General features: G+C 41.5%; 1 protein-coding gene across 3 annotated transcripts in view; it reads left to right on the forward strand.

The window, feature by feature from the left end:
• LOC134205876 (forkhead box protein K2-like) overlaps positions 1–15851 on the forward strand; it is a 106241-nt gene extending 90390 nt beyond the window's left edge. For all 3 annotated transcript variants that reach the window (XM_062681541.1, XM_062681543.1, XM_062681542.1), the window contains 5 exons: positions 157–1116; positions 1298–1802; positions 1861–2075; positions 2136–2434; positions 14870–15851. In XM_062681541.1, coding sequence (XP_062537525.1) covers positions 230–1116; positions 1298–1802; positions 1861–2075; positions 2136–2434; positions 14870–15021 — 2058 coding nt within the window. In that variant the 5' untranslated portion in view covers positions 157–229 and the 3' untranslated portion in view covers positions 15022–15851. The remainder of the gene's footprint in view (positions 1–156; positions 1117–1297; positions 1803–1860; positions 2076–2135; positions 2435–14869) is intronic.
• The last annotated feature ends 1955 nt before the right edge of the window (positions 15852–17806 follow it).

Here is a 17806-nt window from a genome sequence, read left to right on the forward strand (position 1 = left end):
TTCTTTCATCAAAAATGTAATCACCACATTGTAGCTCATGCAGAATATTTGCTTTCTCCACGTGCTATTTATTTTGAATTTTGAACATCTGTGCTATAAATAAATTCAAACTTTCACTAATGTTTTACAATTTTATTCATTTCCTTTGTTTTCCAGGTCATGTCAGTTTGAATCCCGCTCATCATCAGCAAAAACACCAGAACATATCCAACCGAACCATCAGTGAGTTATGTCCAGTGGCAACACGAAGTTTCATATGCCGCAGCCTCTCCTTAAGCAGGACGCCCATAAAGAACATCAGTCAGCTACGGTCGGCAGCACCACCGGTGGAGGAACCATAATCGGAACCGGCCCGAACAAAGTGGTCAAAGTTTTCCAAAATCAAGTACAATACATCGTGGCCAAAGGAACGACTGCAATCAACAGCGAAAACAATGGCACCACAGCTGGAGCTGTGAAGAATTTGTCCACCCCCGCAGATTATGTTTCAAGCAGTGGAACCACAGAGATGGCCGACACTGAGGTGAAAGTAGTTATCAAACAGCAGGCAGCCACCGGAGCAGTCGATTCCGATTTGATCGACCAACACGAGCAAAGTATTATCTCCGCCGTTTACCAGCCAAAGAATGGTAATAATCGGTTGTCCTCCCAGCGATCGTCCCCAGTATCTACTCCCTCACCGCCTCCTCAATCCGCAGCGGGATCTACTGCCGCTGGAACGGTGGCAACGGCGAACCTGAAACTAAGCAACGGTGCAGCGGCCAAAATGAGTGCGCCAACCGTAGTAACGACGCCGGCGACGGCTCCTACCGTCACCGCCGCTTCCGGCAACAACAGCTCACCAAATACGGCCAATTTCCACAACTTTATCGGCCGGCTTATCAGCAAGGACAACATGCTCCTGATCAGCGAGGACATAATCGAGGTGGGCCGGAACTCGTCCAAGTCACAAGTGGACTTCCACGTGGGCAAGAACAGTTTCGTCTCGCGGAAACATTTCATCATCCAACACGACATGAACGATGAGTTCAATTTATTCTGCTTAAGCAAGAACGGGGTCTTCATTGATAATGTGTTCCACCGGAAGTGCGCCGAGCCGTACAAGTTGCCAAAGGTGTAAGTATTTCTGTATTATTTTTAAATCGCACAACTGTGCCAATTTCGTGAGAATTCAAGCAAACCTGATGCAATTATGCACATAGGTTAGCAGTTTTTTTATTTAAGGGAATTTCAACACATTAATTCTTTGTATACGAAGTAGTAAACTAATCACAGTACAATTATCTCCTAATAACAGTTGTAGCATCCGATTCCCAAGTACAAATATCAAGATTCAGTTTGAGAATCTGATCGATCAAGCCAACAACGGGGGCATTTCGATCGACCTAAATCAGCACACACCGATTAAAGTGGGAACTGGATCGAGTGGCAGTGCAGCAGCGGCGGCGGCAGCAATAGCCGCGGTTGGAGGCAATCTCAGCGTGGGTGGCACAACTATTCCTGCCGGCGACAAATCCCCTTCGTCGAATGTTGTCTACTCTCCACTCAAGATCTCCATTCCGGAGCAAAGTGGTGCGGCCAATCCTAACCTGGCGGTGGAGATCCGTGGGCACTATGTCGGAAGCAGCGGCGGCGGAGGAGGTGGTCGAGATAGCAGCATGCACATCAGCGGTAGTGGTTACCCGTCTCCCACCGGCACCATCAGCGCAGCGAACAGTTGCCCCACAAGCCCTCGGCAGAACACGCACGAGTTCCCACAGTATAGTCACAATAGTCATAGTAGTAACAACAATAATTATGTCGTAAGTTTATTTTCGTAAATCACCTGTACAATTCTTTAATATTTATTTTGATCGTCAGGAATTCCAAGCACCCGCATCTCAGTCCATAGTTGAAGGTGATAAGCCACCGTACAGCTACGCACAGCTGATAGTACAAGCTATCTCGGCGTCACCGGAGAAGCAGCTCACACTGTCCGGCATATACTCGTTCATATCGAAAAATTATCCCTACTACCGAACGGGAGCCAACAAGGGCTGGCAGAACTCTATCCGCCACAATCTCAGCTTGAACCGGTAAAGTTAACGCTTCCTGCACTTATTCGTCACAGCATCCTAATCATCCCTATCTTTCAGATACTTTATCAAGGTGCCACGATCCCAGGACGAACCGGGCAAGGGTAGCTTCTGGCGGATAGATCCGTCCAGCGAGCTGAAATTGATCGATCAAAGCTACCGCAAGCGGCGCCAGCGGGGATCGCAGTGTTTCCGGACGCCGTTCGGAATGCCCCGGTCGGCGCCGGTTTCGCCAAGCTACGTGGACAACAACTCGCGGGAGGGTTCGCCCGTCAACGACGAGCTGATGCTGTCGGCACCGGGCTCGCCCGGTCAGAACAACAGCGGCAACGTCAGCTACAGCTCGACCAATCATGATGGTATGTTCTGTTCCCATTATTTATGTTGAAGGTTTTAAAACTCAGTTGATAGCTGCGAGTTTCGTCAATTTGTTTTAACTGCCCAGGTCAGATTTCTATCCACTTTCTTTATTTCTTTGTTGAGCCTTCGTCGCCCTTGGGCCTGCCTTTGTTGTGATGTTCTGCCGGATTCCAGTCCAGCGCTTCATTTCGTCGTCGCTCTTTCGTAATGTGTAGCCTATCGATTTCCATTTGCGATCTTAAATGTCAGTTGATTTTGGTGGAACTCAACATTCGACATCCAGGTCCGATTAATAAACGTAGAATACTTGTAACTTGTAACAGACTTTCTCAGACACTGACGGCTGCTGTGAATTGTGGGGGGGAGGGGTGTTTGTGTGGTGGGCCCCCCTTAGCCGTGCGGTAAGACGCGCGGCTACAAAGCAAGACCATGCGGAGGGTGGTTGGGTTCGATTCCCGGTGCCGGTCTAGGCAATTTTCGGATTGGAAATTGTCTCGACTTTCCTGGGCATAAAAGTATCATCGTGTTAGCCTCATGATATACGAATGCAAAAATGGTAACTTGGGTTAGAAACTTCGCAGTTAATAACTGTGGAAGTGCTTAATGAACTGCGAGGCGGCTCTGTCCCAGTGTGGGGATGTAATGCCAGTAAGAAGAAGAAGAAGGGGTGTTTGTGTGGACATCCAATAATTTGGTTTTGTTGACGTATGACGTATGACGTGTTGACGTATAATATAGCTGATCTGATTATAACTTTAAAACACTTGAATTCTTGAATTCGAGACTGTGTATTTGAAATGAATCATGAGAAAAAAGCATCTACAAACCAGGACAGATTTGCGATTTGGGCGTAACTTATTTTGTAAACAAACCTTGGAAGGCAAACAATGTTGTTCTACATTTTGTGCAAAAAGTTCTACAGTTTTACACCATTTTAAACGATTATATATTCTTAATTCATTCATTGCAACTAATAGAGGGATATTTGAATATTAAAAAGGTCATACCAAACTGTCAAATAGAAGCACGCCAGAGCCGCAGGAGCGCTGGAGTATTTTCACTCTAAAGCGAGCATTTTCTGAGAAATTAACGATATGTATCCGACAGAATAAGCTTTTCTCTATCAGAAATGGGAATTAGTTTCAGGGGAAACGTTTGCATTCTACAGAATGGAATCGCAAATCAGTCCCGAAACAATGCTTTGATTAAGTAAATATTGATTTGATTAAATGTGTAGTAGGGGAAAAGACGGCTTTGGGAGGTTTTGTTCTATTATTGTCAGGGGGGTTTTTGTCTACCAAATTTTATGAAATTTGGCCACAATATTCTTTGATATGCAAAGAATGCTTAGGCCAAATTTTACCATAATCAGTCACAAAACCCCCCTGACAATAGTAGAACAAAACCGTCATTCCCCCTAGTATAAATTTCATTAGAATTTCTTTAATTATGTACTTTCTTTTAAGTTTTCACCAACTTTGGAATTTGGTAATGACTTACGGTAATGCTAGGTCTTCAATCACTATTAAAAGTTTTATCGCTTTTTTTCAATTTCCTGCTTATTTGAAAGTGTTTATTCAAAAAAGTCTTACGAGCTTAAAATAATTTTCTACAATTTTATCAAAAAACCTTATTGCTTTTACAATAAATATTTTGATAAAACTGCGAAAATTCCAGACTGCTTCCATATTTTTAGGAACTTTTATGAAGTCTATTCGAATTTTTTGAATTCCTTGGGAGCCTCTTGCATTTACGCAGATTACCAGGTATCAATGAAGTCTTAGCTTGCCTTTTACAGCAAAAGACTGTTAGATCGAACAGGCTGTTGATGCTGTTAGACGTGGTTAGACTTTCAATGCGAGGAAGTAGAGAAAACATTAAACATATGAACATTCTTTAGGTATTTTTTTAATGGCTCATCAATGAACCATTTTGTAATTGTTTAAATATATTTTCCAGATGTCAACGGTTTCGTGCTATACAGGCACAACTCGAAATCTGAGAATGTTCAGAAACAACGTTAAAAATGTTCAATAAAAAAAACTTTAATGTTTTTTTCGAATTCCTTTTTGCATATGTTGACTGTTGATACATTAGGATTACTTTTATGTGTTCCAATAAGAAAAACTTGAAAAAGGCAATCAATTTGAGGTATACATTTTTTTTTTGAAAAATCGTCTAATTTCAAAATAAGCAACTTTTGATGAATTGTGAATTGCGACCTGGGTCTGTCAGGTGAAACTTTATACTGTTTTCTGTGCTTTGCAATCAAAATGTCAAAAAATAAGTATTTTGAGTTGTGGCAGTATTGCACGAAACCGTTCTGTGCCCTTTTCATTATTTTCTTGCCACATAGTTTCTAGAGTGCAATCAATATCTCAAAAGTTTTTCGGACAAAACAGCAGTTGGAACTTGATGCCTTTTAGAGCAAGTCAAGAGCCTGTTAGAATGTTAGAATTCAATGCTTATCATTGAATAACTGAATTGATACTTATACATAATGTTGTACATTTTATACATTGTTTTACATAATCAAAACCCTCTCAGGAACTTTTAAAAATTTCCAGGAAAATTTTGAAAATCCTACCGGAAAAACCGGGAACAACCCGGGAATTTATTTTGCCGACTAGAGTGGTCACTAGGGTGTCCCAAAAAAAATCGATTTTTGAAAAGTCATGGTGCTCAACCCTGAAATGAAAGATATACCTGTCTGGATTATTTTTGTAGAACAACCCGATTTTCAAAAAAATCGTTTAGAAGTCGCGCCAGATCGATTTTTGAAAAATGAGCTTTTTTTAGGTCAAAAATCAAATATTGGGTCCTTTCACAATTTTTTTTCAGGGTCACCCATTCGTTTTATATTTTTTTATTTTTCTGTGGATCTTTGACCATATTTTCCATGAATTAGTTTTTGGTATTATACGTGTTTACAGTCTGCAGATCTTTTTAAACATCGAAAAAAGCTCATTTTTTTGACTAATTTTTGAAGTTATTTCATCCTCAAACAAAAAACAAATTTTTCTCATTCAGAAAAACTCACGTACTACAAAGAGCTATTTATAAGGAGTATAGAAAATATGTTTCCGCTGCATACAATTGAGCCTCAAACGAGAGGAATTTGAGTCTGCCAACCATGTGCAGGGTAAAGTTATTTTTTTTATAATTCAAAAACTGCAATTGGTAGAGAGGACTAAATACGATAAATCCTTGAAATACCACAACTTATTGCCCTACCTTGAGAAATGGATTAAGTTAGGGCGTGGTTTGGTTTGATCAACTAAATCGAATCTGGAAATTTTATTTCCTTTCTGTACTGTTGAAATATTGAAATTTTCCAATTTTGAGTGCGGTTACGAGACGGCAGCCAGGATCTTAAAACTTTTTCTAATAGGTCATTGCTCTAAATCTGAAATTGGCGGCCTGAGTGTCGAAATAATGTCATGACATTCCGTGACATTTTTTAAATTTCGTTTGCATCACAATTTGTCACCCTTATTTATTTATTTAAGGCCTACATCAACAGACTACTTATGTCCTAATGATGGTAATAAAAAAATATAAGTACCTATACATGTCGTCAAAAACTTAGAAAAAAATGAACACAAACACTAAAACAGCTATCTATTGCGATGTGAAAAATTCTTTGAATCTTCGACGCAGCGTCTGACGAGGTAGGTTGAAGTCGAATATTGTAGAAACCCTGTTGAATATACGCTGTAATCCTTCAATACTACCGTTCATACTGTAGTTAGTCCAACGAAATGGCATTCTTAACATAGCGTTATTACGAAGTGTTCTCGGCTGTACGTTAATATTAATCTGTTCCAAAATGTCACTACAATTTATTCGGCCTTGCAAAACGTCTCCAACAAGTACAGTTCGAGCGGTGTTACGGCGTTCTCTTAGCGGCTCCAGATCGATAAGCCGACAGCGGCTTTCATAACTTGGCAGGCGTAATGGATCTCTCCACGGTAGTCTACGCAGAGCAAATCGTAGGAAGCGTCGTTGCACGGACTCAATTCGTTCGGCACCGTTCGTATAATTGGGATTCCAAACGGCGGAGCAATACTCCAGTTTCGACCGCACCAGTGAGCAATACAAAGACTTTAGACAGTAAATGTCAGAAAATTCTTTACCCATCCGAAAGATGAAGCCCAGGGTTTTGGAAGCCTTACTTACAACGTATGAGATATGCATTTTGTACGTCAGCTGGGAATCCAAAATTACGCCCAAGTCTTTGACATGACTCAGACGTTCTATGCTGGTATTCAAAAGCGTGTAGTCGAATCTAACGGGATTTTTAATCCGAGAAAAAGTGATCATCGAGCATTTTGCCGGATTGACTATCATACGGTTGACGTTACACCAATTGGTAAAGGATTCTAACTGACGTTGAAGAAAATAGCAATCTTCGATGGATTGGATTTGCAAGAACATTTTCAGGTCATCAGCATACGATAGGCGGGGAACTTCGAGTACAAAATTCACGTCATTGAAATATAGGAGGAAGACTAACGGACCCAAATGACTTCCTTGGGGTATTCCCGATGTAGCCACGAAGGAATCAGACCTGCAGTCGCCGATAGCAACCGTTAGTTGGCGGCCGGATAGATATGATCGGAACCATTCCAATAGAGTGCCATTTACTCCTAACTTGTCTAATTTGGCGATAGCGATGCAGTGGTTTAACTTATCAAAAGCAGCTGACAGATCTGTGTAGATGACATCTGTTTGAGCTCTTTTCGTCATGCTGTTCGTGATGAAAGATGTAAGGCACAATAAATTAGTACTAGTGGAGCGACCGGCTATGAATCCATGCTGAGTTTCAGACAGATACTGCTTGCTGTGGGAAAGCTGAGGATCCATCACAACGAGTTCGAACAGTTTTGATATTGCACTCAGCGAAGTTATTCCTCGATAATTGTCCACGTCACGTTCGTTCCCTTTCTTGTGCACAGGAAACATTTGTGCAATCTTCCAACATGAAGGAAAGATGCCACTGGATAAGGAAAGCCGAAACAGGAGGAGCAACGGATACTGCAAACTGGAAATGTGTCTTTTCGGGAAATTGGATGGAATACCATCGGGACCAGGTTTGATCGATGACTTTAGTTTTGATGCAGCAGAGGAGATCATTTCTTCGCTGATGTCGATAACACCTAGTACATGGCCATATAAGGGGAACATTGTCTGCTGCGTGATGTACTTCGTTGTCGGTAAGCTGTTCATCTGTAAAAACGTCAGCAAACTTTAGCGAAAACAGTATGCAGATCTCCTGCAGTGATGATACAGTTTCGCCCTGAAATGTCACAGAGGAAGGGAGGCCAGATTCCCCGCGTTGCTTGTTGACATGATTCCAAAACAGTTTAGATATCGGGATATCTGACCCGTTTATAGGCGTTGTTGAGTCTGACGTAGTGATCCTTCAAGGAAAACGTGGGGTATTAAGTGTATTTCTTTAAGGCGACTCTCTTGGCAGTTTTAAGCTCTCTTAATTCCCGAGTGTACCGGGACGGATGAGAGCTATTCTTGTGTACTTTTTTGGGAACATGTCGGTCAATAACGAATGCCAAGATATGCGAGAAAGTCAACGCAGCATTTTCGACATTATCTGCAAGTATAGCGTCCCAACGCATACCAGATAGTATGTCGACAATGCTTTGATGATCGGCCTTCTGAAAGTATGAAACGGAAGCGGAAAATACATTGAACTCGTTGGCCAGGCACACCGGAATTCGGTCAACTAAAGAAGGGTGATGAGGGACGAGCTTAACCATAGGAGCTGGAGCTGCAGCGATGAACGGGGTGACATCTTGCTTGCTCACAAAACATAAGTCCAAGCAACGTTGATTCTCATTCGCTACATGATTGATTTGAGATAGCACCGCCGTGCTGTAGTCATCGAGCAGATGCAAAGCACCCGAGTGAAAATACTGACCGATGTCCATCAGGATAGAGGAAACCATTGTGAGACGGTCTCCACGAAACACCGGAAAGATTAAAGTCGCCAATGACAAGAAGCTCATCCGCCGCTGCCATACCCTCGACTACGGTTAAGACGGAACGGCAGTGGGTATCTAAGTAGTCAACGTCACGTGTTCTATCTGGAGGTATGTACACGGCACAAAGGAAAATGGCGCTCTTCTTCAATTGGATGGATATCCAGACTTGCTCCAAACATTGCCACGTGGAATTCTCAATTAGCCTTGCCTTCAAACCACGCCGTACAGCAATGATGATACCGCCACCAGAAGATTTCCTACTATTTTCAGGATTTCGGTCACACCGATACGCTTCGTATTCAGTACCAAACACTTGACTCGAGAGTGTGCGATCATCAAGCCAAGTTTCGATCAGGACAATAACATCGTAGCACTGAGCTGATGTTGCTAGACGATAGCTGTCTACTTCTGAGTTGATACCGCCTACGTTTTGGTAGTAAATCAAGAGATCATCGGTGTCGCGATCGATCGACCTGGTTGATGATACTACCGGAGAACTGCTGGAAATTAGATCCGAATCAGGCAGCGAATGTTCATTGTTGCATAGGTACTTGCCTGGAGTAACGTGCTGGGAGATGCCATGATATCAATGTCGTCGGCGAAACCAAATAACTGGACGGACTTCGTGAAAATCGTACCAATCGTGTCAATCCTTGCCCTTCGTATTACTCCCTCCAAAGCGATGTTGAATAGCAGACACGAAAGACCATCACTTTGCCGTAACCCTCTACGCGTTTCGAAGGGACTCGAGAATGCCCCTGAAACTCGAACTACGCACATCACCCGATCCATCGTCGCCTTGATCAACCGTAATCAGTTTATCCGGAGATCCGTTCTCGTGCATTAGCTGTCATAGCTGGTCCCGATCGATTGTATCACATGCGGCTTTGAAGTCAATAAATAGATGATGTGTGGGCACGTTGTATTCGCGGCATTTCTGCAATACCTGACGTACGACGAACACCTGGTCTGTGGTAGAGCGTTCACCCATAAATCCCACCTGGTACTGCCCCACAAACTCATTTGCAATTGATGTTAGTCGGCGGCATACAATTTGGGAGAGTACCTTGTAGGAAGCTTTCAGCTATGTGATTGTGCTTATCGTCCGTTTTGTAGATGGGACACGCTACACCTTCCATCCACTCCAGCGACAGAACCTCGTCCTTCCAATCCTTGGTCATTACCCAGTGCAGCGCTCTAGCCAGTGCCTCCCCACCGTGTTTAAACAGCTCTCCTGGTAGTTGGTCAACTCCATGGGCTTTGTTGTTTTTCAGCCAGTCGATCTCCTGGATTTCCTGGAGATTCGGAGCCGGAAGTCGCATGTCCTGCGCGCGTGCTCCTAGGTTCATTTCCATACCGCCACCGTTGTCTGCCACATCGCCATTCAGGTGCTCTTCGTAGTGCTGCCGCCACCTTTGGATCACCTCACGCTCGTTCGTAAGAAAGTTCCCGTTTATGTCCTTACACATATCGGGCTGTGGCACGTGACCGTGACCGTTCACGTAAGGGTTTCACTTCTCTTAGAACTTTTGTGCGTTATTAGCGCGGTACAGTTGCTCCGTCTCTTCACGGTTTCAATCTTCCTGCTGGCGCTTTTTCCTCCGAAAAATCGAGTTTTGTCTGTTCCGCGCCCGTTTGTATCGTGCCTCGTTCGCCCTCGTGCGACGTTGCAGCAATCTCGCACATGCTGCATTCTTCTCCTCAACACACATTCGCCGTCATACCAGTCGTTTCTATGATCCGGGGGCACCCTTCATATGAGTGAAATTTTAAAAAATACGAGCTTCTTTCCGCCATTGTTCGGTGGAGAACTGAATGAATAACCAGCCAGTGCTGGACGTTGCGCTTGGATTGGTGCGAATCGCTAGCCTCGATTAGTTCTCGGCGACCAAGTAGGGCTTGAGAATAGATCGTTGATGCTGAGAATGAGAAACGGATCAGAGAGCGGATTGTTCCGTGGTGTTGTATACTTGCCTGTAGACGAAATTCGGAAGACCTCCTCTCCCAACTCAGATGTAGGACCAGGACGGCTGTTGGTCGCTGGTAGGAGAGGCTCGACTGCGTTGAAAGGGGCTTCCTCAGCTAACGACAAGATTGCGTTCCGATGTTCGACTTGTAATTTTCAAGTGCGGCTTGCTAGATAAACTGCGGGAGACGGATGAGAGAACGGATTTTTCTGTGATGATGTATTATATATGTGCAATCAAAGTGGGAGCCCACATTCAGGACTCAGACGGCTATGATAATCGGAGGCAGTAGACTGGGCTGGGTATCAGGGGCTAAATCTTCTTCTTCTTCTTCTTCTTGGCATTACATCCCCACACTGGGACAGAGCCGCCTCGCAGCTTAGTGTTCATTAAGCACTTCCACAGTTATTAACTGCGAGGCTTCTAAGCCAGGTTACCATTTTTGCATTCGTATATCATGAGGCTAGCACGATGATACTTTTATGCCCAGGGAAGTCGAGACAATTTCCAATCCGAAAATTGCCTAGACCGGCACCGGGTATCGAACCCAGCCACCCTCAGCATGGTCTTGCTTTGTAGCCGCGCGTCTTACCGCACGGCTAACTTACTTACTTTACTTATGGATCCTGTACACCTCCGGTGGTGCAAAGGGCCGACTTGAAAGATCTCCATCCTGAGCGATGCCCGGCTATCGCTTTAACCTGTTGCCAGGTTAGATTTCGGTCGACTTCTTTTATTTCTTTATTGAGGCTTCGCCGCCATGAGCCTCTGGGTCTGCCTCTGCTGCGATGTCCCGCTGGGTTCCAGTCTAATGCTTGCTTACAGATTTCGTTTCCGCTCCTACGTAGAGTGTGGCCGACCCAGCCCCACTTCCGATCCCGAATTTCTGTTGCTATCGGCCTCTGGTGACAACGACGATGGAGCTCGTTGTTTGAGATCCAGTTGTGAGGCCGACAGGCCCGAATCATATACCGCAGGCATCTGTTAATGAACACCTGCAGCCGTTGAGTGTTCTCCACTGATACACACCGCACGGCTAAGGAGGGGCTAAATATGTAGCCCTTAAAGCAGTTGCGATTCCTCATCCTCAATCTACCTGATCAACGAATTCGAATCTACAATTTTGTTGCGCGTTAATGCATGGAATAAGTTGATTTTGATTAACTTTTTTTTCCTGTTCGGGTGTGCAACTGCGACCAGTTATTAGATCTATTGTAGCATTCCCCGTATCCTTAGTGTTTAACTTTAAGTGCATGTCAAATTAGTCTATTACTATTGAGAAGCAATAAAGTATCGGTTTCGATACAGTTCTTGTTTTGTTTTCCCAAGAGTACATGACACGGCCTCGCTATTTAGACCCTTCACAGAGAGCAATCTCATTGAAGGCGCGCCCCTTATCAAATCTTTCCTTGAGAAAACAGAACAGTAATACTGTTAATTGGCCATGCATCGGAGCCCTAGCCACATCCTTGCCTTGCTTCTAGAATATCACCAGTAAAGCTACAAACCCGGGATTTAGCTCTATCTACAAGATCATTTCAATCTAGAGAAGTTGTTCAGTAACAAGAATTTTCGTGTGTTCCTCGAACTACCTTTGTTTACCAGTTCATGAAGAGTTAGTACATGCATAGAACCCTAACTCGAACTTTTTCCAGCAGTTAGTTCAGCCTAGGACCTAGGTCGATGGGCCCTGGTTTTATAACTAATTGCTAGAAAATATGTTTCCGCTGCATACAATTGAGCCTCAAACGAGAGGAATTTGAGTCTTTCACCATGGGTAAAGTTAATTTTGTTATAATTAAAAAAAACTGCAATTCCCTGTCCATGGATAAGGGGCTTGACGTTGATATTTCAAGTGTCTTAAAAAGATTTTTATTTTATTTTTATTTTTGTTGTTTAATAGAGTGCTTTTTTCAAACAAAGGTTAAGTTCAACACTAAATTAAAAAAATTAGGATATTTTTCCATTTTTTTATATCTCTTTCACAAGAATATCGTTATTTTAATGGTAATGGTTTGAAAATAAGCTCCGTAGAGAAACTTTTATCACATCTTACTTAAATAAGGTCAACAGTTATACCAAACACTTGAGGTACCATGCCTCCAAGTTAACTAATGGTTAGTGTCGCACGATCTAACAACAACTGCCTATTGGTAAATTTGGAGGTGCCGGCAGGGCTCAGTAGGGGTCTAACTAACATAACTCTAATACTAACAAGACCCTGAAACAAACGCTTATCCAAATAGCATACATCTATTTATACTTGTAGTAGTAGCTAACAATAATTCATTTTGTACCCGTATAGCTGAAGTAGAATTTTAGTAGTGAAAAGTAGAATTTGTAGATTTACTAATTTGGCATTGGAGATAGTGAATGTATCTATTATATCTTCTCGATAATCTTTTTATTTTAGTCTCTCTAGCTGCATGGATCAACGCAAAAAAAAACTGTTTCTCTCTTCCTTCTATTAGGTTAGTTAGAAAAATTAGCGGATATATAGGGGACATGACTTAGTGTTTCTCGTATTAAGACAAATTCGCTGACCTTTACCTTATAATAAAATAAATGACCGATAGTAAAATAAATGACTGAAATTTAAAGATATCAAATAAATAATAAAAACGAAAATAAATACATGACCATCGGTGGACAGAAAGATAAGAGACAGAGTTCTGTTTAGAATAGTTAATTGAGACCATTGCACTCACAAGATAGAGAATAACTAGTACCACTATTATTGCTACAAGACTAATAACTTGACCACTTACGGAAATGAGGATAGACCATATGATGCGTTGAATATTGTATATCCTGAATCTGAATAACTGAATTTTAGACCTCATTATTTTAATAAATAATAAAGGTTTGAATATTAGAAAAGGGAATAGAACTTGACCAAAAAAAGCATTTTGATAAGAAAATTATTTTGAGCTTTTTAGTGGAATGTCTTCACTTGTCCTAAGACGAGTTTGTGCCATCCCATTGAATTCCACCACTTAATTGTGTCTTGACGGATACGTGTTTCGACCTCAACAGTAAGGCCGTCTTCAGTGTCTCGTAAGTCGAGTCAAGTACGAGACACTGAAGACGGCCTTACTGTTGAGGTCGAGGTACGTGTCTGTCAAGATGCAGTTGAGTGGTGGAGTTCAGTGGGATGGTGTAGGCTCGTCTTAGGACAAAAGCAATTACGGAACAACTGGACAGAAATTTTGTATAATGATCACTATTAGACTACTGAAACTTTAACATATGACATTACTGTGACTGATAGGATACAATTAACTCGACGACGTATTGACAAACATCCGATACTCAACCGTGTTAAAATAAGAGAAGCTCTTCAATGTGTCCATTTATTACAATAGTACTTAAATTAATCTATTTTGAAACTACCCTACCAGAATGATATCATTACATCTTTATTCGAAATTGTTACTTGGAAATGGCAACAGTACCACCCGTTGTCAACATAGACTACTATTAGGTATTGAATGTCGGCTCCAAGTAACTAATAATTAAATTTACATGTTAACTACTTATTCAGAAAACATCTATGTACATGTTGAGCTTCCATTATTTGTTCGGTTTATAATTGACAGACTGTAGATAGAAAGAATAATGTATCGGTATGATCACAATACAAACCCAGGCCGCAGTGACCTAGTGAGCAACATATAGCTTGAGTCGTCTGCTAGTATTGTGTATCACATGGAGAGCCCAGCCGAGATACCAGTCTATTAAGACTACAGCTGGTCAACTCTCGAAAAAAAAAAAAAAAAAAATTAAAAAAAACTGCAATTGGTAGAGAGGACTAAATACGATGAATCCTTGAAATACCACAACTTATTGCCCTACCTTGAAAAATGGATTAAGCTAGGGCTCGGTTTGGTTTGATTAACTAAATCGAATCTGGAAATTTTATTTCCTTTCTGGACTGTTGAAATATTGATATTTTACATTTTTGAGTGCGGTTACGAGACGGCAGCCAGGATCTTAAAACTTTTTCTAATAGGTCTAAATCTGCTCTAAATCTGAAATTGGCGGCCTGAGTGTCGAAATAATGTCATGACATTCCGTGACATTTTTTAAATTTCGTTTTCATGCATCACAATTTGTCACCCTTATTCTTGTTTATGTACGAACGCACTTTTGAACGAAAGCTGATGGGCAGCTGATGGTTTACGCCAGCAAAATCAAATGGAGAAACGATTCGAACGAACTGCATTTGTTCGAAAGTTTCGTCGTCCGTAAACAAGAACACCTAGGGGTTATAATATTCTGACGACTTCCTACATTTCTATTAAACGTCACGTTATATTCCAAAAGTGAGGATTCAATATATAAAACTATCTTGCATTTATTAACCCTTGATTCTTGTTTAAATAATTTCTAATTCTCAATTTTGTCACTCCGTAAGCGAATATTCTAAATTTTTAAAACATCTGCTTTCTCTTCATTGCAACAGGTTCCCTGAACTCGTCCTACCAGAATCAGTATAACGCGTACGCAAGTGGCGCCGATCAGCATAGCGTCGAGGTGTACGATGAAGACGACGCTATCGAGTACGACAGTGATGAGTATGACGCACCAACGGAAGTCAAACGTCAGAAGATCTAATGCCGCAGCACGCCAACTACAGTGCCGCCAACGTCGCAGTGGCAGTCTCATTCTCACCCGGAGGCGAGTCTTTAATTCAACCTATCCGACAAGTGTCGGAAAGGAATCATATGAAAACAATTGCACATAAGGGAAGAAGTCATCGACTTCGTCTAATTGTTACTCAGAACACATTTTGTCACCTACACTAACACATCTACACCACAGAAAGCAACCACACAATTTAACGTTCTTGATGGTCTTATTCACGTTCGTTGTCGGTTTGTGAATCATCTATCTGGAAGCAAAATCTGAATGAATCGCAAACCACTTTCTCCTTTTATCAGTGTAAGAACACAAATATACACACACATACAAATAGAATAAAAAACCAACAGTCAAGTGATGTTTTACCACTGGAGAAAATCTTTTACGATCTTACATTATTGCACATACATTTTCAGTAACTGAAAAAAGCGTTCGTGGACCTACATCCCGACTGCATTGATACATTACTCCACCTTAGGAAGATGAACATCTTGAGCAGGTCCTTAAACCGTATTTGATGGTTTACATATTAGGGCCGATTAAACGGTAGGTGGAAAACCGTTTCGCCACACGACGCTACTTGTGTGGCGCCGCAGACAAGTGAATCAACAATATTAAAATTTATAATCTATGATCTATAAAACAAAGGACAGCGCTAAATGGAAAAAAATGAAAAGGAAGTACATTTAAAACTCTAGTTATTAATGAATGTGAGCAAGAAAATCTATACAAATTTAAAGGTAAACTAATTTAAACAAAACTCTAAGTGAATGAGATAAACAAGTATTTAGTGTTTAGTGAAATGTCTCTTTTATTGAATATGAAACATAAGAAGAAAAAACTCACCCCCGAAAACCTACAACACAACTCGTAGGTATAGAAAACCCGCGAAAGCGGCGCAGTTTGGTTATCGCGTTCTTTTGCATAGCGAATTTGTCCAAGCGTGTTAGGAAATAAAAAATCATGGCATGTGCATTTCGTTCGTACTCTGTTGAGCAAAAATGTTTTAAAACAGAGCGTTACAAATTATTTCCTCGATGAAGGTAACTGAGCTCGAATTAGGGTATTCAAAATTTTAAAAAAGGTATTAACACAGAATATCTTGTCATGATTTTTAAGACCTATAGACCTATAGACCTAATTTCTCTCTATTTTCCATTGAAGTGTCCGAAGTGCTCTTTGGCCTATTATGCACACCAGAGCATCTTTTTGTTTGCGCATGAAATTATATGATCATTATCGATCGATTTCATAACTCAATCTTGCAACATATTCATCGTTTTCAACAATGCATTAAGTTTATTCGCATTCAGAATGTTATCCTTCGATTTTTATGCAGAATTCTTTAGATTTAAAACAATGTTTGCCAACTTATTACTTAAAACCCAAGAATACTAGTGCATTACGGCCACTTAGTACTCAAACGATAGACAGGCAATAAGTCGGGACATCCATCTGTACTGCCTTTGTAACGGGTTCGTCGCACATTGTTATAGTCCATACATGCCCAGCCGGATTCGCTAGGTGGCAGAATGCGAAGCTAAATCGCCGAAACGTAGGTCCGAAAAAATAGTGAAATTATGTCTAGCAGAAAAGAAACAGAAGCAAATTTATCTAGCTGGTAAGTAAGGTTGACATATGAAGCAAATAAAAAAAAATCCACAAACACACCGGAATCAATCAAATTGATTACACAAGTAGGTACACAAACACACTACTAATATTAGCTCCAAACACGAGCAAGCTCGGTGGAGTGCTGAAACGAGTGCTTTCAGAACATTTCGCCGTTGGCATTCGCTCGCTGGAAGGGAAACCGCGACCATAGCCGCGGAGCGGGATAACATTTACTGTGTAATGGGAAAGATGTATGATATACAAATTTTGACGCGTGAGGAATGTAAAGTGGGCTCAGGAGAGATACAAACACGAGATAGTAGGAAGAGAAGAACGAAGTTGCGGTGAACGACAACAATGCTGTGTAACTTAATTGTATTTGTTTAAATGTAAATTTATTAACAATACAAAAATGAAGAAAAAATAGTTTGGTATTTTGTCGGTGGAACTAGAAAAGAACTAACTTGGGGGTCCGAGTGAGGCTTGACTTGAAATATTATATTTAAAATATAATATTCGATGCCAACGCAGCGTCTTTTCGACGCATCGTGAAATCGGCGTCGACGCGCCTATACATTGGTACCTGCGTTATTCCAACACTACGATGAAAAACCGCTACGTGAACATCAGGCATGTTATATTTGTAACTCGCTAGCTCAGGGATTGGGGATCTGGGGGTCGTTTGAAGCTGACTTGTCTTTCAAATCTCCAGCACTATAGATGCGTCGACACAGGACCTTTTTTTTCGGTACACTTACCCACTGATGTTTCGCTAACAGGTCAGCTGTTTAATACGGAAAGCATCAAGTTGGGGAAGAATTACAGAAAATTTCGGCCTGATAGCTCCGTTTGTGCACGAGAATGCAAATACAGTCGACTCTACATCTCGATATCTCTCCCTATAAAGATGGTTTTCTTGGTCCCTTCAATCTACATACACTTGGGCATTCTACATCTCGATAACCTCCCTATCTCAATATCTTTTTATCTCGATGTGTCCTGGTCAAATTCATATTTCTAGGTTACTAGACCATTTTTAGACAAAAACACTTGCAAAAACAAATACATCCACAACAGGAGAAGACATTTGTTTTGTTGTCTTTTTTCATAGCAACGAGCTTTTTCCAATCTAGTACCCATTTCA

This window comes from Armigeres subalbatus, chromosome 1, assembly GCF_024139115.2.
Source record: "Armigeres subalbatus isolate Guangzhou_Male chromosome 1, GZ_Asu_2, whole genome shotgun sequence".
Taxonomy (NCBI): Eukaryota; Metazoa; Arthropoda; class Insecta; order Diptera; family Culicidae; genus Armigeres; species Armigeres subalbatus.